The sequence below is a fragment of the Typopeltis vanoorti genome, chromosome 16 (assembly GCF_054136105.1).
Source record: "Typopeltis vanoorti isolate ZY-2024b chromosome 16, IOZ_Tvanoo_1.0, whole genome shotgun sequence".
NCBI classification, from domain to species: Eukaryota; Metazoa; Arthropoda; class Arachnida; order Uropygi; family Thelyphonidae; genus Typopeltis; species Typopeltis vanoorti.
The window spans coordinates 40,507,150-40,533,106 of NC_143564.1; the positions used below are offsets into that span (position 1 = coordinate 40,507,150).

Genomic DNA, 25,957 nt, shown 5'->3' on the forward strand with positions numbered 1-25,957 from the left:
TTACAAAGAATTTTATAACCGCACATGCAATTTCACATGGATGCTTATGACAGATGTACTAACTTAGGGGAAAAAAAAAAAATCTTGCCGATAGTGTTGCAATTTATGGTTGAGGCCGAGAACATTTCAGACCACCCACGTATATCTCTTGAGCAACATATGTGAAAAAAAAAAAAAAAAAAGAAAGGTTACTGAACTGAGAAGTGGTGGATAAAGGCAGAGTGCCAGAAACTTCACTACTCTAATATTCAGGAATATTAGAAAAGCAAGCATTTTTCAGCAGAGTGTGTCCTGACAGCAGCTCACAATTATGCTAATGAATTGGCTGACTAATTTATCTTGCTGATTTACTTATCTTTAACCACAATCCTCTTATTCTGTGGAAGCTAGCTGTGAGAGAGAGAGAGAATGAATGGATTTACTGAAAATTTCAGAGTTAAGAGTTATCTGTTATTATTAACCAATTTTTTCTGCATTACTACAGAAATATGAGCGTTAATATTCAAATCAGCAAATTCTAAGTGCATTTGGAATTCTTAGTTGTGCCTTGTAAGCAATAAACAACCAAGAAAAACAGTAATTTTGTGAGGGGTGCATATATCCCAGAGGGTTTCTAAAAATATCATCATCCTCAATAAATTAAAGATATCAAGAAATTATATTCTTGTTTAATCCTTTATCCAAATGTAAGTAAACAAAATTTGTGCATGAATTATTTTCATGACTAGGCTACTTATATACAGAAGATGATGTCACATTAATTGCCTTATTATCCCATAATGCAAAGCACACATTCTTTTGGGTGTGTATAATGCTATACATTACAAGAAGTGTAACTCGGAGCAGTTTCAACCTTTATTAAAGTCTCATCCTACCGATGAGACCTCAATAAAGGTGGAAACTGGTCTGGGCAGTGACCATTCCCATAATGTATACATTATTAAACACCCAAAAAGGATGTGAGCTTTGCATTATGGGATATTAAGGCAATTAATGTGAAGTCATTAGCTTCTATATACAAGTAGCCTAGTTGTTAAGATACTTCATGAGCAGGCTTTCTTTGCTTACACTTGAATAAAGGATTAAACAAGAATATAATTTCTTCGCATCTTTAATTTCAGGTATAACCAAGTGAAAACTTTTAACAATCATCTTCCCCCCTCTCTCCTATTCCTTTAATACCATAAAAATGCTTAAGTTTTAAGCTAATTACTGAACTAACATCATGATTCATTCCAACAGGAATGAAATATTTTGACCACTGTAAACTGAACACATTCAAGAGACTGATAATTATGTAGGCTCCTCCAAGGTCTCACCAAGGGAAGCCCCTCCCCACTTCTATCATAGAATGCTTACACATCTAACATCTCTCTACTTGAACACACTATCAGCTCATTCAACTTGCGCACTAAACTCTCAATGACAAGAATCTGGATTTCACATGCTTCCTTAACCAAATCCTAACTAGACTTGCAAGGATGATTATGAGTTAAAAAACATCACTTTTATCTATAATGTAAGAATCAATCCACTTACAAAATTGGATGGTTCTAACATATCATCTCTTCTCTATCTAATTCTCTAACTTTGACGGTCACAGTCTGTTCTTACATGAACAGTTCTATAAATGAGGATGATGTTCCCCTTTTTGTGTATTCATTTTTTTAAATGCTTAAGTGCTAACTGGATTTGTCTTTAGGAAATGTATTACTGATTTCAGACACAAGTGTGTGAAATTCATTTTTCATTTCATGTTTTCATTATATTGAGATGAAATCTCAATATAATGAAACAATCTTAATTAATCTAGCTTAATCAAGTATTGTTTACAGTAATTTTATATAAATATAAAAGTATCAAACTGTAAATTAATAATTAATTCATTCACAAACTTTCTTTCAATTAAAAATGTGCAACAAATAAATTTGTACACCGAGCTCAAAAGAATTAAATTCATAATGAGAAACATAGCCAAGAAATAACATCATAGTCCAAACTGCATTCCAAAGAAAACTTCAAGTAATTTTCAACACTGTTAGTTCTCTGTAAGGGGACTAATCAGAGCAGATAAATTATGTCTTATTTGTACTGAAATCTCAGCCTTTCTAGGTTATCCCTTTACTTTTCAACGAGAGAGAATTTAACAAAATAAACAAACTAGTCCTACCTTCCAATAAAAGAGAATATTCATATACAGAAACATATACTGCTTCCATACAATATGAAGAAATGATAGTTCTTATATAGTATAATAGAGGCACATATATTAAATAGTTTCTTCTCTTCTAATCACTAATGAGATGAATTAGGAACTGTTACTTTATTTCCTCAATTAAACAAAATTCCTGTAGGAACTTTAAAAATATCAGCACATCCACTGCTTTTATCAGACTGTACGCCATATGTACTTTTTAATTAAACTCCTCTTTTCTTTTTTAATCAATTTTAAGGAATGTTTCAATCAATATTAACCCATAACTTGAAACTATCTATCACTTCTCTCTCTCTTAACATTCCTTAGCATTCTCTCATTGCAAGTCAACGAGCCTCCGTAGATCAGTCAGTATAGACAAAGCCCTTTGGTCGGAAAGACCTGGGTTCGATTCCCATCAGTGATGTGAGGAACCTTTATCTGGTTTATTTCGACGAAAGGTGAGTTAATCAGTCTCATATGGAGATGGCGGTTTTTTTTCACCTGGAAACGGGTTTTTTTGTCCCCCAGAACAGGCAAACCAGTCCCATGAACACACATGGATTACAGTCAGAAATCCTTATGACCCAGCTATAGGCCTGATTTGTCAGCTATGCCGGTCCCGAGCCCAGATAAAATTAGGGGGAATTGAGAAGGTGCCGTATTTCCCCATAAAAGGGGAAGTACGGCCTTTGTATCATCATACGAAAACTAACTAATTGCAAGTCAGCATAAGCTGCATACAGAATGCTTCATTCACACACTGGTTCTTTACTCCTATATTTGTAAATATTGTTCTCGACATATGTATTTTTCTAGGGGTAAATAACTTATAACTCCACTAAAATATTATTATTTGCACTTTTCTTCGATACCTGTGCCTTGCATCTGAAATTGTCCTTAGATCCATAGGTCAGCTATCATTTGGTCACCTTCAGAAGGATCTTTTTTGACCAACTCTCGATCTCCACAGAACCCAGGAAGCACATCTAAGGTCAAGAGTCCTGATGTGGTCTTATCAAGTCATTGCCAAGGGAGAAAATAACTTCTTTATTCCTGCAAGTTAGTGTGCTCTTCAATAATGCAGATATCTGGTGTGGTAATTTAGCCAAACAGGAAATGTAGCCCTTAAATTGCAACCCTTTGTCCATTATCTCTAGAGGCCTCTGGCTTGAAAATTGATAATTTGCACTTTATTTATTCGTATGGAGTTTCCTCCCTTTTTCTTCCCTGTCCCTACTGGGGGCAAGTTGAGCCCCCTCATGGGGGGATTAAGTATTTATGGCTGTAGATCCGTGTGTGTTCACGGGGCTGGTCTGCCTGCTTACGGGATGAAAAACGCCAGATAAACTGGCAGAAAAAAACTCTACTGCCCGTGCCCAAGACCAGCTAACTTGGCAATGGCTGAGGAAGATCCTCAAATTCCTCACATCTTCGACGGGAATCAAACCTGGGACACTCTGTCCCCAGTCATATGGTTGCGAAGCGCAAAGCCACTAGGCTAACCGCATGGATGATAATTTGCACTAAATTCCCATTAATATAATACTCCTGCAATCTTTTCAGTCCAAAATGCATAATCCTACACTTGGCAACAATGAACTGTACTCGATCCAATAGAATGACTCTGTTTAAATCAGCCTACAGAGATTATACATCACCTACAGCCCCTTATTATGCTCTTGAAGTTTGCATCATCATCAACAATAACTAGATATTTCCTAGCCTATTTCCAATATAATTAATATATAAGTCACGTTCATGGCTCAAATACAGAACCTTAAAAAAACCTTTTGGTCACCCTTCTCTTAGACTTAATATCTTCAAACATCACATTTTGACATCCGTCAGAGGACCACTCTCTTATCTATACCACAAGCATATTTTGCATACAAGTCACTTTGAATTTATATAACAGCCTCCTAGGTGGAATCCTATCAGGCTGCTAAAACAAGACCTACCTTTACCAAAGTCATGCTGTTCTCTAAAGAGAATGAAAGTACTCTCCTCCCATCTCTAGATACAGGCCCTTACTAGCCTCTCCAAAACAGTGTTAATGACCATGCCAAGAATGTCGATAATTATTGCTTTAGTCCTAGCTCCACACTTGTGATATCACCATTCCTTGCTTACACTCATTGGGAATCTTGCTCATGCTAATGCAATCAGGTCATAAGAATTCTTAGTTCTCTTGTGCATTTCTTCAGCAACATCTATGCTGATATCTTATCTATTTAATCCTAATGCAGTTTGAATTAAGCTCTTGCAATATTTTTAATACCTCTAAATAATACACTTTTATTCATTTGTTCAGTTTCTTCTCAGCAGAGAACCAACAGGTCTGCCTAGAATACATACCTTACTAATGTGATCACTCAACAATGCACCTATTTCTGTGTTCAGACATTGACACTTTTCTGCGTTTGTTCATTTCTTTCTTTTACTTTTCAGAGTGAACATTTTTTCTTGTATTTCCATTGTCCTGTTAAGATATCTTTTCATTATCTGATTCGTCCTTTCTCATTATGGCTGTCAACTCTGCTAATATGCTTTTTTATTCTGTTCCTGGACCAGGTCATCGTCATTCTCCCAGCATTGGATTGAAAGAATTTCCTTTTTTTTTTTTTTTTTGAACTTGCTTTCAAGTTTTATTCATCATTTTAACACCAATATGATTTAATTTCCTAACTCTGGAAATGCAGTCAGATACAGATTTCTTCGGACAGCCTTTGCCTACTTCTCAAGCACTGTTGATTCCTCTTACATGCAGTTTATCATGCTAGAGTACTCCTTCAAGCTATCTCCCTACTCCCAAAAGTGAAAACTGCATGATCACACTTGCCAATTTGGTAGTAAAACAGTTGCCTTGTTTATAGAAAGATTCTTAGATGCTATTACAGATCCAATGTTCTTGCACCTCCTTGAGGCCTAGCTACATATGCTGCATAATAGTCATCATAACCCTCTTTGCATCTACAACATTTGTCTCTCTATGCAGCTGAGAGTTCTTTTCAGATAATCCATCAAAGAACTTCACATTATTTATATTTTGAAGCTTCAAAATATTATATTCAAATTACTGCATTAATATTCAATTAGCAATACTTCCCTACCCTTCTTATTTCTCTTGAATACATTGTATACACATCACATTCCATTCCTGTTGGAATACTGTCCTCCGTCAACTCAGTCACAGTCCAATAATTTTTGCCTTCTGTATTAAAACTAATGCTAGAAGTAATTACTTTTATTGCTGATATTTTGGTGAATATGCATGATCACCATCCACCAGGTCAACGGGTATTCACAATTATGTCTAATACTTGACTTTCAAATAAGCCTCCCTGAGTAAGTTAATAATATACTTAAATTTCCTATCTCAATGCTGCAGTTGTTTTTTTTTCCTGACAAAAATAGTCATACCATTCTTAGAATCATCCCTGCCACATTACCATTCTCTTTCTCTCACTCTCTTTATCATTAAAATAAACTTTGACTCCTTCCCTTAATATGCACATCCAAGCTCTCAAGCAACCACCCTGACACATTTAGATTCTCCAATTACTTACATTCACAAAGACAAATAACAATTTTCCCTCCCCAGCATCTAACTCTTAAGGGCAATCTATCCTATGGGCACAAATCCTTTCGACAATCAATGAAAGTTGTCCCATAAATTACTGTGCATCATGTCTTCTATACAGTCTGTGTGCTGAATCACTTGCAATCACACCTCACTTCTCATAGCTCAGCAACAAACTCATAATATTAGCTCCTTCACCCTTCTTTTTTATGCCTTACTCAAGAACTCTTTCATATATTCTCTCATATCATCATGCTTATCTAAAGCCATTTTCAACCAACATAATTTCTTATGTTTGTTTATAGCATTGATCACATCATAAATTCTTGTACCTGGAGAACATGCTTTTATTGCTTGTCTAGCAAGTGCCTAATGGAATCGCTGTATATCACGACTTCCCTTTTCAGTGGTTTCTGCTTTCTCATACCTTCTTTTTATTACTTCTCATGTTTCATTTCCTTTCTTACTTTTTATGCTACTTAATACAAGCAGTTTTCCAGTTTCTCTAATTTCCATTCAGTGCTGAATATAACATCTGCTTAATGAAGCTTATTTATTACACAGTTTTTCGAGACCTTACATAATTTCTAACTGAGGAAAATATAATGGTGTATATTTATCTGATGTATCTGAAACACATCATGAGCAGTAATAAAACAATTCTTCCCCTCTCAATTTGTCAATTACATGATACGGAAATAATGATCAAAAATAATGTGTTGTGTATTTGAATTCATAAAATCAAGAAATAAAAGCATGCTGGTAAGGAGGGAAAAACAAATATTGTGTATGTATATGCACACACACTATATTTTATAGCACTTACCTTTTCACTTATATCTGATTCTGCATTTGATGTTTCTGTAGTTGTAGATGATGTTTCCTCCTCTGCTGAAATGTCTCTTTTTTTATGTTTGGACTTGTTTTCATTATTTTTACAATTTTCTTTGTTTGTTTTTTGTTTTAATTTGTTTCTTGTTTCTGTATCAGAAGGTATATATTCAGAAAACAGATCCTGTGTGTGTCCATCTATTTCCATTGACTTTAATGCATTCCTATCTCTTGTTACTTCTTTACTTGTTTGAGTAGCTACACTTGGCTTTCTTTCTCTTTCACTAGTGCAAGAGCGGAATGAAAATGGCGGTTTAAGAAATCTTGCCCATCCATGACCTGAGGATTTAATGGACTTTGTACTTTCTTCTGCTTCTGGCAACAATGGAGTGAGCTGAATTTCCTGTAGATGTTTATTTTTTTGAATCTTCTTTCGATTTCCTTTATTTGTGAAGTCAGGCAATTCTTCTGTTTCTCTTGATGCCAGAAGTTCTTTATTTTTATTGGTGGATACTGTGCCATTTCCTCTGTGGAAACTATGATTATTTGATTCTGTGATTGAATTTGAGGTGCCAAGAGAAATTTCTTTTCGTCTTCCATCAGGAGGTGTACCACCATTACCTCCTCCTCTTCCATTTTGAAATGAGAAAAGTCAAAATTAATAATAATTATTTATAGACCAGTTGGTGAACATGATAATAAATTCTGCAACATTAATATTATAACTTTTAATAACATTTTAACATGATGAAACTATTTTAAGCAAAGTAGTGATGTAATTAGTACTATAATTTTTGTATTTTTATTTTTTACATAATAATGAAACCATGCTGAAACCAAACATGAAACTTTTCCGAGTCACTTCGGGCCTCAAATTAAATGAAAGGAGTTTGGTACAGGTTATCAAAACTGAAATTAATAATTCAATAAATATTAAGTCATATGTACTGTGAGGGCAAACTGAAAATTCTTTGCCAAAATTTTTTTATTTGACATAACTGTAGTGTTATGAGCATTTCAAAATATACACAACCCTCAAACTATTTTAAACATAACTTCTAAACTTGGTGATTCATTTGCACCATTGTTCCATGTGTTTTTTAATTCTAGTTTCACATGAAGCCATTGCTGGATAGCTGATTTAATCTAATCTTTGTTTGGGAAATATTGGCTAATAAGATCCTTGGTGGGATACACAGAAGTAAGTTATTAGGAACTTGGTCAGGATTATAAGGAAGATGAAGGGCCTCCCACTCCCAGTGATCAAGGCACAATTAAAGCACACCTGAGTATGTCTCAGTCATTACAATTCGAAGTTGGAAAATGTTTTACCATAGTGACATGCAGTAAACCAACTGAAGAAACAACTAAATTTAAAAGTGTGTCCGATTAGTAGGACCGTAACAATTATTATTATTTTTTTAATGATAATCCTGCCCACAACAAAAGGTTGTAATCTTATAACACATACTATGGGCTAGTTAAGGATTAAAATCTTGAAACCACATTAATGTTTCCAGGCTACTTCATGTTTCTAAGCAGGGTAGTAGTAGTCTTCAGCAAAAAAAACCACTGACCACTTAAATATATAATTTATTTAGTGACTATATAAAGTTTCTTGAAGTTTTTTTTTTTTTTACTGTGATATTAAAGCAGTGCATGCCAAAAGTCATAAACATTCATGATGATAAGGTTGCAGAGTAACTACCCATTACTTTATTTTAGGTTTAAGCATAAAAGATGACATATAATAGTTGAATTTGCCAGCATGGTTAATGAGTAGTTAATTATACCTACTCCCCAACCAAGACGATGTAGGTCCTCATCCAACATGATGGATGCCAGTGATTTGTATTTAGGTGGGAGATTTTTATTTTATTTTTTAATACAAGTCTTATGAACTGAAGAAGCTATACATGCTTTCCCAAAGCAGGTTTTACAAACATCCATGCCCACAGGAGGATTCAAACCCACAACCTGTTTTAATTTGAAGGTATACTAGCCACTCTGCCATCCAGTCCAAGCAAATGAATTTCATCATCTGGTGTGAAATCACTACCCTGCTTAATGGAGACCTGAAGTGGCTTGAAACATTTACATGTTTGGTCCCTAGAGTAAGGTTTCCAGATTATGTTAAAAAATGAATAATGTAAAAAATAAAATAAAAATAAAAAAGATAAAAAATTGCTTAAGTCACCCACAGTATATACTAAAGGTTCACAATCTTTTGTGATTGGAGAGACAAAAAAAAAAAAAAAAAAAAAAAAATGTTACCGCATAAGTCAAAATCATGTTAATCAAATCTAATAATCCATGGTGAAAAGTACAATTCGTCCCTGATCAATTACTAATAGTTAGTTTTATATAGTACTCTTTTAAGAAAGATAAAAAAATAATGCAAAGTAAATGTCTAATAAATACTTGTACCTACATTAGTTACTACAATTTTTTTTAATCAAAAGAAGTTATAAAGAGTCGTTTGAACAGTTTTAGTTTTTTTCTTATCAGCATAAATTCTACGATAACAAGCAAAATTACTCTCCAGACCTCGGCTAACAAGCATTCTTCGATTAACATCTGGATCCTATCCATTACTTGCCGCTTAAGCGATTCTAAACTGTGAAATATTCCATCCAGTTCTTTGACTATTATTTCCTTTGGAACCTCATCTTCACATTCCATTTGTTCGTTGTCTTCATATGTGCATTGTTCAATTTCAAGAAGATCGTTGACACTGAAATCTTTTGAATTTGAATCCAATAATTCTTTAACAACTTCTGCATCAACACCATCAAAACCGAGGTCTTCACCAATTGCAATGATTTCTTTCACCACGTTGTTCACAGGATTTTGAAAACAACCTAAGTCATTAGCGCATTCTGGCAGGTTTTTCCAAACAGCTTTCATGCAACTAGAAGACACTTGCTCCCACGAGTCACGAATGGTCTCAATTGCGCGTTTAATGTTAAATTTTTTCCAAAATTCGTGGAGCGTAATCGCATTTTCTCCCATTGTTGTTTCTATTGCCTTTGAGAATGTCTTTTTAAGGAAATAGGCTTTGAAAGTTGCAATGACGCCCATGTCCATGGGTTGTAGCAATGATGTCGTATTTGGTGGGAAAAATAAAACTTTCACATTCTCACACAGATCATTAAGAGAATTTGGATGACTAGGTGCGTTGTCTAAAAGGAAAAGAGCTTTGAAAGCTAAGTTATTTCTTTTGCAATAAGTTTCAATTGCTGGGCAAAAATAAGACTTAAACCAATCTTCGAATAGACTTCGGTTAACCCAAGCCTTCTGATTTGCCCGCCAAATTACAGGTTCTTGTTACATCCTTTTAAGGCCTTTGGGTTCTGAGTTCGATAGACAAGCAGTGCCGTCAATTTAAATTCTCCATTAGCATTCCCTCCAATCATAACAGTTATGCGATCTTTTGGTACTTTATAGCCAAGCTGCACTGCCTCTTTTTTTGATATAAATGTTCTAGATGCCATTTTTTTCTAATAGAGTCCAGTTTCATCTACACTGAAAATTTGGCGGTAATCGTAATAATTTTCTTCGATAATTTTCTGCAGCTCAGCAGGAAATGTGGATGCAGCATCTTCATCGGCACCTGCAGCTTCACCTGTTATTTTCACATTCTTTAGTCCATCTCTAGATTTAAAATTTTCAAGCCAGCCTTTGCTAACTGCGAATTTTGAATTGTCTTCTTTATATTTAGTCTCTTTAAGTTCTTGAAAACAGGCTTAGAGCTTTGGCGGTGATATTATTGGCACTAATTGGAATTCTCTTTTGATTGCAGTCTTCCAGCCAAATAATCAACAGATCTTCCATTTCAACCATTATAGCACTCCGGTTACGTGTACTTTGCATACTTGCAGATGTAGATACCACTTTAACTTGCTTGCAATGCTCATCAGCTTTCGATAAAATAGTCTGTATTGTAGACTTGTTAAAACCAAATTCGCATCCGATCTTACTTTTACTATGTTTAAATCTTCTTTTTTTTCACTTAATGACTCGGTTGTGGGATTGCGCTTATTCTTCGACATGATCAATGGGCTGTAAAATTTACGAAGAACGTAATTTGTAAATATGTACAACAGAACAACTGGAGCTTGTAATGCACCCACTCTTAATGCTAGCAGCAAAGTAACTGGCTGGCATTCAGCCTTGTAGCGTGATTTTTTTGGAATTTTCCCAGCCTCGTGGTGTGATTTTCATGATTTTCACCCACTGTTGTTTCAACTGCCTTTGAGGATGTCTTTTTAAGAAAATAGGCTTTGGAAGTTGCAATGACTCCCATGTCCATAGGTTGTAACAATGATGTTGTATTTGGTGGGAAAAATAAAACTTTCACATTCTCACACAGATCATTAAGAGAATTTGGATGACTACAAGGCTAGCAGCCTCGTGGCGTGAGCATGATTTTGAGTGGTAAATTTAAAGGAGCGATAATCAAAACTCTTGCCGCATATATCAAGGGATTGCCGCAATTAATTTCGCCGCGATAATCAAATCCATGTTAAGCAAGGGATTTCTGTAATTATTTATTCCAGCATAAGGTAGAACTAAATATAATGTTATTATATAATATATAAAGAATATGCGTTTTGACATCTCCACCCTTTTTAGTCTGAGTACAACTGCCCATACTCCTGTTATTATTATAGACTATCTGATATTGGAAGAAGAAAATCAAATTCATTGGTTTTCTTCTGTGTGGGACTTTTAAAATATGTATGATGTTGCAATAGCACAGGACAAAGATCATAATGCTCATGACAACAAGATTGTACAGCTTCTACCATTATTTTGCTTTATACTTCTACATTTCAAAAAAGAAACTGAATTTCATATTTGCTGATTAGAATCTCAAATAAAATCAGAGGGAAAAACATCAATCCAAATGATTCCTCTGCTGTGTCGAAAGTATATCAATATTACTTTCAAGGCTGAATGAACTCATGCAGTATGAAAAGAGGATGTTCACACTAATATGCATCTTCCTCTCTCTAGAACACAATAGACCTAGAAATCATCTCCAGAGAGATGATACAATCAAAAAAAAAAAAAAAAAAAATAGAAATAAAAAATAATTAGATGATTTCATTTCACATCTTGTCCACTTTCTGCATCAAGTACAATTATGTGCAAAACAAATGAAGAGTTTATGAATGTTGTTACTAAATAAAAAATTAATAATTAACAATGTAGGCTTAAAACAGAAATAATGTTAAATAATGTCCAACAGAAATAATGTTAACGAACAATTCTGATAATTAAATACAGTAATCATCCTTATTATGACCTTTTTTCTTGATCACTAGTATTAATAAATTAAAGACTTAATTTATTAATACTAGTGATGAAGAGTTTATGAATGTTGTTACTAAATAAAAAATTAATAATTAACAATGTAGGCTTAAAACAGAAATAATGTTAAATAATGTCCAACAGAAATAATGTTAATGAACAATTCTGATAATTAAATACAGTAATCATCCTTATTATGACCTTTTTTCTTGATCACTAGTATTAATAAATTAAAGACTTAATTCTGTATGTTAGTCAAGTAAATAATAGTTTAATATCCGCTGTTTCACTGACAGATATCTGTCAGTATTTTCAAAGGATACACTGGTAAGCAATAGAAAGTAACAAAATCTAGGAAACTAACTGACAATTCTAAAAATTCTATAAAGTTATCACTATGCGTGATACAATGATATAATACGCGTATCGCACGTACAACGTTTTATTTGTTGAGAAATTTATTGTAATTTTCATGAAAGTTCATTTCTTTTTGGTTAAATGATCTGATTAGAGTTTTCCATATATCTGGTAAGATTAGGCTTTGATTCTTATTTAAGTTACCTGTTGAACAGACAACTGTAGCAGCTTCTTTAAATGTTCTGGAATGATAGTTCTTTTCTATGTAGGGCAAATGGCTCATATCTCATTCAATATTATGGTTGGTAGAGGCAAAGTGGGAAGAAAGGCCTGATATATCCTGTCTGTTATTCCTTACATAGCCTATGTGTTCTTTCTTTCTTGTTTCAAAACTTCTAGATGTCTGTCCGATGTAATTAATACTGCATGAACAGGGTATGCTATAAACCCCAGAGTATTTGTAGAAAGGATGGCTATCTTTCGGTGATCTTATAAACTTTTGAATGGTCTCAATAGGTTTGAAGGTTACTCTGATATTATATGGTTTTAGACGAAGAGCTAATTTTTTTGGATATGGTACTAACAAATGGAATTGTTATAGAGCTGATGTATTGGGTTTCATCTCGTTGTCTTTGCGGTATGTCACTAAAGAGAATCTTGTTGATGATTCTTGTAGGGTAGCCATTTAGGGATAGATCTCCGTATATTTTCATTAATTCTTCTTGTAAGTCGCCAGGGTCTGTGGTACACTGTATAGCTCTTCTTTTGAGCATATGGATAGAGTTTCTGGGATATGTGGCGAGACGAGTCGAAAAGGAGGTAGCATCCAGTGTTAGTAGGTTTTCTATATACCAACAGGTTGATGCTATTATCAGTTTGTTTCTTAATAAGGATGTCTAGGAATGGAAGTTTATTCATCTTTTTCTAGTTCCAATGTGAACTTGAGAGTGTTGTGGAAGCAATTAATTTTGTTTAGATAATCTATTAGTTCCTCTTTTTTGTGATTCCAAATGATGAAGATGTCGTCAACATACCTAAACCATGTGGCTGGTTTAGGGGTGATTTGGGATAAAATTTGAGTTTCCAGATTTTCTAAGAATAGGTCAGCACAAGAAGGAGAGAGAGGGCTACCCATGGCTAATCCATTAAGTTGTTTGTAGTATGACATTCTTAAAAAGGTGTCGCGACAACAACGTTATACCAAAATTTCTTCGCCAAAAACAACTTTTTAAGTCAAAAATTATACCTCAATACACTATTTGGCTCTACTTAGAGAAAGAATTTGTCATTCGAGATTCATACTCAACCAAATAGACTCTCAATGCTATGACTTATTCACAGACATTTTTAATATCCTAGATGAAAAAACTTGGCAACTTCTGGTAGGGAAGGTTTGGACAACTCCAAACCTTCCCTACCAAACAACCAAGTCACTGTGAACCAATCTAATTACAGCTTAACAAAACCAGAGATTTCTATTCTCAAAAAAGGATTCAATTTTGCCTTGAAACCAACTACTATTCCAAAAATGAACTTTATCTGCAACTTAGAGAAAGCCTTCTCATTACTTCCACACACAATAGTCAATGACTTACGATTAAAAAGCAGCGTAATCCTCTCCGCTCCCTCTAGATATTCTGACACCAACCCTGGCACTATGGAAAGAAAAGTACTACTGAAATTAAAGAACAAAGAAATCATTATACTGAGAGCAGACAAGGGAAACAACACTGTCATCTTAAATACTAGGGAATATGAAGAAAAGATCAATAATCTATTATCAGACACATCTGTCTATGATGTTCTTAACACAGATCCTACTCACAAAAACCATATTGAAACCAATGAACTATTACGTGATATGACTGGCCTGTGGACTCGATCAAAAAACTAAAATCTATGCATCCATTAACTCCAAGACTATACGGTGTTCCCAAAATCCATAAAGAAGGTACACCATTACGTGCAATAGTAGATGGTATCCACTCCCCTACTTACAGACTATCAAAATGTTACAAGAACACATTCACAACACAGATTCTTATATCAAGAATTCCAACATTTCTTGGAGAAATTAAAAAACATCCGTATCTCTGAAGATAATATTATGGCTAGCCTGGATGACACGTCTCTGTTCACAAATATCCCAGTTTCAGAAGTCATCGACATCTTAGAAAACTTATTCCTGCCAAACATCACCAAGTTGTTCAAGCATTGCTTAACTTCAAATTACTTTACATGGCAAAAAACATACTACAAACCACCTAATGGATTAGCCAAATGGTAGCCCTCTCTCTCCTTCTTGTGCCGACCTATTCTTAGAAAATCTGGAAACTCAAATTTTATCCCAAATTACCCCTAAACCAACCACATGGTTTAGGTATATTGACTACATCTTCATCATTTGGAATCACAAAAAAGAGGAACTAATAGATTATCTAAACAAAATTAATTGCTTCCACAACACTATCAAGTTCACATTGGAACTAGAAAAAGATTAATAAACTTCCATTCCTAGACGTCCTTATTAAGAAACAAACTGATAATAGCATCAACCTGTTGGTATATAGAAAACCTACTAACACTGGATGCTACCTCCATTTCGACTCGTCTCACCACATATCACAGAAACTCAGCATTATCCATATGCTCAAAAGAAGAGCTATACAGTGTACCACAGACCCTTTCGACTTACAAGAAGAATTAATGAAAATATATGGAGATCTATCCCTAAATGGCTACCCTACAAGAATCATCAAGATTCTCTTTAGTGACATACCGCAAAGACAACGAGATGAAACCCAATACATCAGCTCTATAACAATTCCATTTGTTAGTACCATATCCAAAAAAATTAGCTCTTCTTCTAAAACCGTATAATATCAGAGTAACCTTCAAACCTATTGAGACCATTCAAAAGTTTATAAGATCACCGAAAGATAGCCATCCTTTCTACAAATACTCTGGAGTTTATAGCATACCCTGTTCATGTGGTATTAATTACATCGGACAGACATCTAGAAGTTTTGAAACAAGAAAGAACGAACACATAGGCTATGTAAGGAATAACAGACAGGATATATCAGGCCTTTCTTCCCACTTTGCCTCCACCAACCATAATATTAAATGGGATATGAACCATATGCCCTACATAGAAGAGAACTACCATTCCAGAACATTTAAAAAAGCTGCTACAGTCGCCCGTTCAACAGGTAACTTGCCTAATCTTACCAGATATATGGAAAACTGTAATCAGATCATTTGACCAAAAAGAAATGAACTTTCATGAAAAATTGCAATAAATTTCTCAACAAATAAAACGTTGTACGTGCGACACGCGTATTATATCATTGTATCACGCACAGTGATAACTTTATAGAATTTTTAGAATTCGGTTAGTTTTCTAGTTTTTGTTACTTTCTATTGCTTACCAGTGTATCCTTTGAAAATGCTGACAGATATCAGTCAGTGAAACGTCAGATATTAAACTATTATTTACTTGACTAACATACAGAATTAAGTCTTTAATGTACAGTAATCACCTGTCTATCCAACCACATTGTAAATGCAATTTGCTGATTGATAATCTAAGAATCAGATAATTGAAGTAGAATTACACGATGCTGTGTCAGAAGTTGAATGACATGAGTGTCGGTTAAGTTAAGAGTCATTGTTTTGAAGATCAGATAAATGGTAATTACTATAAATAAATAAAAATGTGTGATGCGCTTTTATTTAAAAAATGTATGACCAAATTGTTAGCTGGCAAACTTGTTGCAAAAATTAAAAGCCGAACGATAAGAAAGAACTTAGTTATCCTTAAAATAAAATTCTAAGAATGGTAATAGATAACCATTCTTAGAATAGTAATATACTACTATTTAAGGATAACTGAGTTCTTTCTTATAGTTCTATAGTTCGTCTTCTAATTTTTGCAACAAGTTTGCCAGATTACACTTTGGTCATACATTATGTGAGACAGTGGATGGTATCAGAAGCCTTGGTTCTTTCACCTAATTTCTTCTTTATATACACTGGTGTCCAAAACCTAAGAACAAATAATATTTCTGAAGTTTGCAACTGCAGATTCAGACATGTGGCAATTTGGATAACTGATGATTTTGAGAAAAAAGTGGGTACACATTCAAATTTTTGAATCACGTGCAAAGAGGGTCACATAGTAGCATTCAACAGGATGAAAGGCAATACATGAAGGCTGCACCAAGCGAATTGAGTTTGAAGGAAGCTCTTTTTGGGAAGGAATAAAGTTGCAAGCTTGGATGTCTTGTAATGTTGCAAAAACATCTAAATGATTTCACACAGGAAGAATTATTGGATAGCTTGAAAAAAGGATGCAGAATTATTGATATTGCCAGAGTTTGGAATCTCATATAGCATTGCATCCAGTCTCTGGAAAGCGTTTCAAACCAATGAAATGTGTTCCCAATGCTTGTTAAGAGGTCGTCCTCACTCTACCATGGAGCATGAAGACAGATTTTTGGTTATAACAACGAAATGTAATCGATGCGCCACTGCAGGTCAGCTTGCAGTTGGCCCCATTCAAGCAAAGGTACATGGATATCTTGAGAGGATATAACAGTGGCAAGATGTCTGCGACAAGTAGGCCTATGTGCCCAAAGGCCTGTAGTCTACATCCCTTTATCTACAGCTTATCGTAGAGCTTGTTTTCAGTGGTATAAATAAAAACCGGACAAGACACCAATGGGCTAATGTACCCTTTACAGATGAGAGTAGTTTCAGTCTTTCCTCCGATTCTACATGACAGTTGATCTGGAATGAAAGTGGTACTGCTTATCATCATGAGAATGTTTTTTAAAGGGACAGATATGGCAGTGCTGAGGCCATGGTTTGGGGAGGTATTATGTTTAATGGATGCACCAAGATACAAGTGCTGGAAAAAGGGACTATGGTGAACGATATTGCAATGAAGTTCTTTAACACTATGCTCAATTGTTCTGGGGTGGGGTGGTGTAGGCAAAGAATTTCTTTTTATGGATGACAATGCCACACCATATCATACATGATCAGTGGAGATACTTCTGGAGACTGAGGACATTAATCAAATAAAGTAGCCAGCATGCTCTCCAGATCTCAGTCCCATAGAACACATTTGGGATGCAATAGAAAGATGCATTGCTGCTCGAAATTCCCCTCCAGAAAACAAACAAGGCTTGCTCTGAAGGAGGAGTGAACCAGTTTGTCTTAAGAACTCCTGAATCACTTGGTGCTAAGTGTGGTACGATGTTGTGAGAGCTGCATTGAAGTTCAGGGTTCATTCCATGCTGAAATGTCTCTCTGCATAGTTTTCTGTAAGCACTTCACATTAATTCCTTAACTACACCCTTAGGAAATTTGTAACTTTTGCCAAAAATGCACTGCAATTTAACTTGTGTGAAATTTTTAACACATTTTTTGTGTAATATAATCTATTAGCATGCTGCCAATAAATTTATATCCACATTTGGTCATGAAAATTTTTTCATATACAGTTATAAAGTAGTTCATCCTTAGCTTTTGGATACCAGTGTACATCAATGAAAGTGAAAATCCAACCCAGCTTTGCTGGTGAGCACACTGTACTCATTTGACAAATCTTGCACTAAACAAATTAACTGTTAGAACATCTACAACCACAAATTCTACCCCAAATTAATGCTAGCAAAATTCAATCCTGTTGAATTTCTGACAAAAATTAACCATTTTCTTTCAGTCTTACTTTTGATAGCAAATCTCTTGATTTACACTCTTGAGATAAAAGGGAATCTTTCTAATCTTTCTTAGCATAAACATATGCACATTGTTATAATGTGTACAGAATCTTACACACTGTTATAATGAAATCTCTTAAATTACTTGTTCCTTTATACAGCATGTTATGTAAATTCTATGTAAAAGTTTAGCTATCAGTAACCATTCTAAGTATTAAAGTGCAAATTTCTGTTGGTGATGCACTTTGAATTTGCATTCACTAGAGATGCAGCAATGAGTTGTTGCAGGCTGTAGACAAGCAGGAAACCTCTAGAGCAATTTGATTTTAGAACTTCAGGCTATAAAATTCCAAGTTCTTTCTTTCTCTTTTTAAATTATAACTGGCTACTGTTTAGATATATCAACCAAACATTAAACAGCAATTAACAAGAATTATGTGATTATTACTTTACATGTTCTATAGTTGAGAAAAATTTGAGAAGAGGTTTCTACATGATAATGTTGAGGATGTTCTTGTCATTTAAGGTGGTTAGTGACCTGTCTTAGCAATTCCCTTCATTCTCCACATAGCCATTTGTTAACGGCTGCTGATGACTTGTAGACTTATGGGAGACAAGATTTTCTGGTCTTCCTAATACTAGCTGGTATTACTGTCACTAGAGATGCAGCATTATCTGATCTTCCTAATACTAACTGGTATTACTGTCTGAAATAAGTTAAGTTCTATGGACAATTTTTTCTGAATTGCAGAGCTAAAAATCACAATTTCCAAAAGAACAACACCCTGCTTGCCTGTGTGAAAATTCAAGTAACTGGGCAGGAAAAAAGTTAAGAAAAATTATTAGATATATGAAGAGCCAAAGGCTTCAATTCAGCGACATATAACTTGTTTAAGTTAAGGGATATTACATCCCATATCGTTTCTTAGCCGAATAAGAAACTCAGAGTTTCATGCCGAATATAGTAGAAACTATATAAAGTTCGGCGATTCCAAGCGTAAGCAAATACCTGGATACTGCAGCAACTGACCCTTAAGGTAGTGCAAGTTGAGGCAACTCATGTCAAAGGTGGAGCAAGCTCCGATCACTATTCTTGATATTTACCCATAATGTGAACTTAGCTCCTAGGAGCTGTATCACTGTTCTACATTATGAGAGAAGGTCATAATGTTGCCGAATTGAAGCCTTTGTTGGCTCTTCATATATTTAATAATTTATTAGGACACCTCTCGGCAATACTCATAGAAGGGTTGTAAGTTCTGTTCGCTACAAACTTGGTATTAACTAGGTCTACCTACTCACTGATGAGACCTCAATAAAGGTTGAAACTGGTCTGGGTAGTGACCTTCTCTCATAATGTAGAACAGTAATACAGCTCCTAGGAGCTAAGTTCACATTATGGGTAAATATCAAGAATAGTGATTGGAGCTTGCTTCACCTTTGACATGAGTTGCCTCAGCTTGCACTACCTTAAGGGTCAGTTGCTGCAGTATCCAGGTATTTGCTTATGCTTGGAATCGCCAAACTTTATATAGTTTCTACTATATTCGGCATGAAACTCAGTTTCTTATTCGGCTAAGAAACGATATGGGATGTAATATCCCTTAACTTAAACAAGTTAAGAAAAATTTCTTTTTGTTGACAACCAGAATTAAACCTGTAATGGCCTTTCTTCTGCCAGCCTACAGCTACAGAGGTTACTGCCGGGTTACAGAAGAAACAGTGGCAGTAATATTCCAGAATTAAAATTCTATGGATGACTTCAGGACCAATATAACATTTCAGGCTGAGATATAATTGAGAATTAACAGCCCGAGTGAAACACAATGAGAACGTGATATTAATGAGAGATTTCAATGCAACAGTTGGAGAAGAAAAAGAAGGCAAAATACACCTAGTCATGGTTAAGCATAATACCAGATCAAGTTTATTTTTCAAAGTAGGTTATAGTCTACAGGATAAAGAAAAGATGGAGAGAGTATTTGAAGGAACAATATAATGGACAGGATTTGCTTATGAATGTTATTTAGTCGAAAATGATTTAATAGAAGATGAAGAACCCAATATTCCAAGAGAAAAGTTTGAAAGTTCACTTTGCCACCTAAGCAATGGAAAAAAAGCCCCAAGTCAAGATAGCATAATATGAACAGAACTGATAAGGGAATCAGGTGATAAAATCTGAGTTGTTTGAACTTATTAAATTACAGAAAAGGGAAAATAGTGAAATGTTTCAATATTATCACACAATTAATCTCTTCTCACATGCTTCAAAAATACTTCTCAAAATAATACAAAGAAAAAGAAATAAAATAGAAAAGAATCTAAGTGAAGATCAGTTTGGATTTAGAAAAAAAAAAAATCAAGGGAAGCAATCATTGCCCAAAGACAATCCACAGAAAAGAGAAATGAGGCAGGGAAAGGCACATACCCAGTTGATACTCATTATAGCAAACACCACCATTATAACAAACTCACACTCACCACAAAAAATTATCAAAAAAAAAAAAAAAAAAATCTTGTATACACAATGCTAAAGAAAATTCACTATAGCAAACTATTCCTGCAGTCGCTATGAATTTGATATAATCAGCTATATTGCTTTTGTGGATTGGCGAAGGCAGACTGGGAATAATTGTTTATAAGTCTGCAGTACTTGCTGATTCAGAAACATAACTTCACAATGTGTGTGTCCATGTGGTTAGCTGAGTGCCTATGCGCTTTGCAACCATATGCCTGGGAAAGGAGTGTCCTGGGTTCGATTCCTGTCACTGACATGAGGAGCTTATGATCTTTCTCAGACAAAGTCAAGTTAGCTGGGTCTTAGGAATGGACTGCAGGGTTTTTCTCCTCAGTTTATCTGCAGTTTTTCATCCCACAAGCAGGCAAATCGGCTTTGAGAACTCAATGCGTCTACAGGCATAGGACATAGGGATAATAACCTTATCCTTGTGTACAGTTGCAGTTAAATGAATAGAAAACCCTCAATTTTTTTCTCTCTTTTTACCACAAGGTAAAAAGAGAGAAAAAGGAAGGAGAAGAACTTCAGAATGTTTTGGAAGTTATGGATAGAAATTTAAAAATACAATACAACTAGAAATAACAGTAAAACCAAAGTCCTAGTCACAAGTAGAAACCACCAATCACTGATGACAGCAAAATACTACATCAAATTTCAAGTCTTAAATATTTAGGAAGTGCGATAACAGAGAATGGTGGAAGTAAAAGATGCATAAGATGTAGAACTGCATGGGAAAAGGAAGCCCTTAGAGCATAAAATTGGATCTATGACAATGATCCAAGTGAAACACAGACTTTTAAAAAAGACATTTGAAGAATAGGAGTATTTAGGTGGTGGTGGTGTTGGCAAAGGATAATGAAAATTAAATGGACACAAAGTAATCAATAAAGAAGTACTCCAATAAATAACAGAAGAGTAAAAAATTATTTTCTCCATCTATTCTACTGTTCTCAAGATGAGTTGAGTTCCTCAGGATAAGAGCTTTCCACTCATCTCTGTCTTCAAAACAAGTTCTTTCATACGCTAACAGCTTTGAAAGCCAATGCAGCTCTAAGGACTTTATGCCATATTAAATGTGTCACACCAGAAAAATAGAAGAGGAAAATGAATAAAACAACTTTTGAGATATTGTTCCTCCAAAATGATTTTTTTAATTTAAAATTTTTCCCTTCAAAATCATTTTTGATTCGTTAGTGGCAAAGGGCAGGAGTGAGGTGGCAGAAGCATTCTTTCCAATGATTTCACAAAAAGGTGGAGTTATTCTCTCTCTCTCTCTCTCACTCTCACACACACACACACACACACACACACACACACACACACACACACACACACACACACACACACACACACACACACACACACAGAGCATATAGGAGATATGAGATCTCATCCTGATCACCCAGTGTTGATTAAGATGAGTAAATTATTGAAAAGAAAGATGTATACCAATCTTTAGAAAAAAAAACAGTCAAAGACTGGAGACCACAGATACGAGAGTCCTGAGAAAGATTAGGGAACTGAAGAGATGGCATCAATGGCAGTATCATAATAAAAACAAGGCTATTAGGAAAGAACTTGACACTGTTAGCATTCAAGAATGTGTCAAAAGTGCTAATCTCATTTTCCCTGCCAACCAGGCAGAGAACCCTTGTTTTGCTAATCTTTCCTCTCCCATTCTGTTTAAGTAACCATACCACATTCCTGGATGCTAACAATGTCAAGTTCTTTTCTAATTTCCTCGTTTTTAATATGATATTGCCATTGATGCCATATGTTTATGCCCCCTAATCTTTCTCAGAACTCTCATATCTGCTGTCTCTAGTCTTTGGTCAAGCGTTTTACTTCTAACCTGCTCTCTGATCCATAAATTAAAATTGGTTTGAACACTTGTATATAGCTAATTTAGTGTTCTGACTAATTTCTGTCTTATTCCATAAAAATTTATTTAGTTGACTTCCTACCATACCAGCTTTGTTGATTCTGTTGTCGATTTCCATATTTAATTTACCATTTTCACTAAAAATCGTGCCTAAGTAGGCATCTAAGTTACAAAAAAACAGTAGTCCAAAGTTTTGAAAAATAATAGCCCAAAGTTTAGTCGAGTCAGTAGTAGGCTCGACAGACAGGAAGTCTGTCGAGCTTACTATGGACAGACAGGAAGAACTGTGGACATCCGCCTCAGTGAACACAAAAAATATATCCGGCACTTTCGTTATGGCAAGTCGGGTCTGGCAGACCATGCTTCGGATACCCCAAATTATCCCAAATAAAGGATCAATTGGAAAAAAACAAAAGTACTGCACAGAAGCTTCTACAAGTCAGAGAGGTTGTTCCTGGAATCAACAGAAGCCCTAAAACATACTCCAAACCTCAACAGGTGTGGCTGTATAAATCAACCAAAGATTTGGGAGACAGTCATCCTAACACCAAATTAACATTTATTCTAATTTTATTTATTTTTATTTTATTTTTTTCAAAACTTTGGACTACTATTTTTCAAATCTTTCAAGGACTACTATTTGGACTACTATATTTTTTTCAAAAATTTGGACTACTGTTTTTTTTTTTTTTTTTTAACTTACATGGCGCCGTATTAGGACTTTAGTCTTGTGTTGCACACTACAATTACTAGTCCCACTGTTACACCGAATTGTGTGGTTGTCTCGCATTTGTAACAAACTTTGTTTGTGTGCTCTGAAGATGCTGGATATAATACCAGCAAAATATTAGCTTTTAAGTTAATAAATAGTTATTTTCTTATCAATCTGTGTTCGCATCAATACCGTTTAAATCTAATTCAACATGTGTGATGAACACATAAGCCTATCCATGCGCTTAAATGAATTCAATGTTTAAACACAAGGAAATACATAAACATACTTGGTCAGCTAGAGGACAAAAATCAGTAATTGACTACATTAGCACAAATTTTAAATTAGCAGAGTTAATTTTATACATAAGAGCATATCAAGGCTTTGAATTAAACTCTGATCATTATATGGTATCAGCAAAAATTCGATTTAAACCAAAGTGGCTAAAAACACATAAAATTGAAAATTCTTACCAGCCAAGCTACAAAATTTCTTCATTACAGAATCCTCAAGTTAAACAACAATATCAAAAATGCACAAACTTAAAAACAGAAACCACATATGAATGGGAAATTCTGAAACAAATTCTCATAAAAGCAGCAACAGAAACCTTAGGAATAAAGCACAAATGGATTAGAAAAAGAGGACTGTGAGACTGGAACAAAGAAATAGAAAATACAATAAAAACAAAAAAGGACAGTTACCAGAAATGGCTAAATTCCAAAACAATAGAAGCAGAAATAGAGTATAAAAGAAATAGTGCAATTGCAAAATGAGAAGTAAAGAAAAAACATAGAAAAAGATTTAATAATTTCGTAACAGAACTAGAAAAGGATTTATTTAAGTCACTAATCTAAACCTATAAAGTAATAAAATACATGAATAAAGAAATAAAAGAAAGATAAAAATACAAACAATAGATTTAGAAAAATGGATGACCTATTTCCAAAATCTCTGGACAGATGAGAACAATGAAATAAAATTTTATAAGACAAAGAACCACCTAATCGAAAATATCAGAACAGAAAAATATAATAAAGAAGATGAAAAATAGGAAAACACCAGGAGAAGACAATATAAATATAGAACTTATACAAAAATACAGGTGAAAAATTTAATGAAAGACTTCTGAAATTTTTTAATGTGGTTTGGAGGTCTGGAAAATCTCCTAACTCTTGGAAAAAAGCACTGGCTATCCCAATCAATAAAAAAGGAAATAAAGACGATTGCAATAACTATAAGGGAATTAGTTTGCTAAATACAGGAATATTAAAAGAGAAACTAAGCAGCATTGTGGAGGACAAACTACTAGAAGAACAAAATGGTTTCCGAAAAGACCGATCCTGCATAGACCCAATTTTTACTTTAAAATTATTAATAGAAAAGAGAAGAGAATTTCAAAAAGAAACACGTCATGAAAAAACCTTTGACAAAATTAGCAGACAAAAATTGTTTAAAATATTAACTGATTTAAACATACGAAACCAACTTTTACAATCCATTCAAGAAATATATACAGGAAATAAAATAGCAGTTAAATTAGAACACATCTCAGAATGGAAAGATATATCAAGAGGAGTACGACAAGGATGTACCCTCTCACCTCTGATTTTCAATATATATATAAATAAAATTATAAAATCTGGAAACAGTATAACCCATTTGGTATACAAATGACCCTGCAAATGAAGATAGACACACTACTATTTGCAGATGATCAAATAGTATTAGCTACATCAGAAGATGATTTACAAAGATCATTAAAATCATTAAATGATATCTCAAAACAATATAATATGACAATATCTAAAGAAAAAAAAATAATGGCATTCAAAGGAGAAAACCCAATAAGAAGTAAAATAGTGATAGATAATAAAATGCTAGAACAAGTAAACACTTTCAGATACTTGGGATGTGATCTATCATACAAAGAAGAAAAAGAAATAGACACTAAAATATCAAACTTTGTCAAAGTAAATGGCATAATAAATAATATATTTAAGCCATCCTTAGTACAAAAACACACTAGAATAAGACTATATAATGTCTTATCAAAACCAACTATACTATACGGAAGTGAAACATGGACCATAAAAAGGAAAGATGAAAAACAAATTCAAACAGCAGAAATGAAGTTTCTCAGAAAAACAGCTGGATATACCAAGTGGGACCACAAAACAAATGAAGAAATCTTACAATCCCTGAAAATAAACCAATTAATTACTACATAAGACAGTATAAACAAAAATGGCTAGAACATTTAAATCAAATGGACAACAGCAGACTACCAAAAATATTATACAGATACAAAATAAGTTGAAAAAGAAGAATCAGAAGACCAAGAAAGAGATGGCATGAGACCGGAACAGGCCACTTGGCCTAAATTCCATGTAAGGAAGAAGTAGTTTTATTTCCCTTTTTATATATGGGTACTATGAGAGCTCTACTCCAATCATATGGAATTTGTCCTTCTGTCCGGGTCTTCTGAACCATGCAGTGCAGCCACTGTAAGACTTTTATACCTCCAAACTTTAGCATTTCTGGTTGAATATCATCAACTCCAGCTGCCTTTCCACATTTCAGGCTTTTGATGACTTTTTCTTCATGTTGGAGGCTTAATGGATTTTTTACATCATTCAAAAAGGATTAAAATAGAATTTAATACTTCCTATATTTCGTCCTAGTCATTAGGACAGCTACGGGGATTACAAAAACAACTAATGTAACATGCACACAAATATACAATACTAAGCACAATGACGTGGGTGACACTAAAGTCCTATCTAGGTGGAGCGTCCTCTAAGGGCGGTAGTAGATGGCCTGGAATGTAAGGTG

General features: G+C 34.4%; 1 protein-coding gene across 6 annotated transcripts in view; it reads right to left on the reverse strand.

Moving 5' to 3' along the window:
• The window catches only part of Tmem131 (Transmembrane protein 131), a 704,637-nt gene that overhangs the window by 113,136 nt on the left and 565,544 nt on the right, over positions 1-25,957 (reverse strand). For all 6 annotated transcript variants that reach the window (XM_090406393.1, XM_090406392.1, XM_090406391.1 and 3 more), the window contains one exon: positions 6,604-7,237. In XM_090406393.1, coding sequence (XP_090262519.1) covers positions 6,604-7,237 — 634 coding nt within the window. The remainder of the gene's footprint in view (positions 1-6,603; positions 7,238-25,957) is intronic.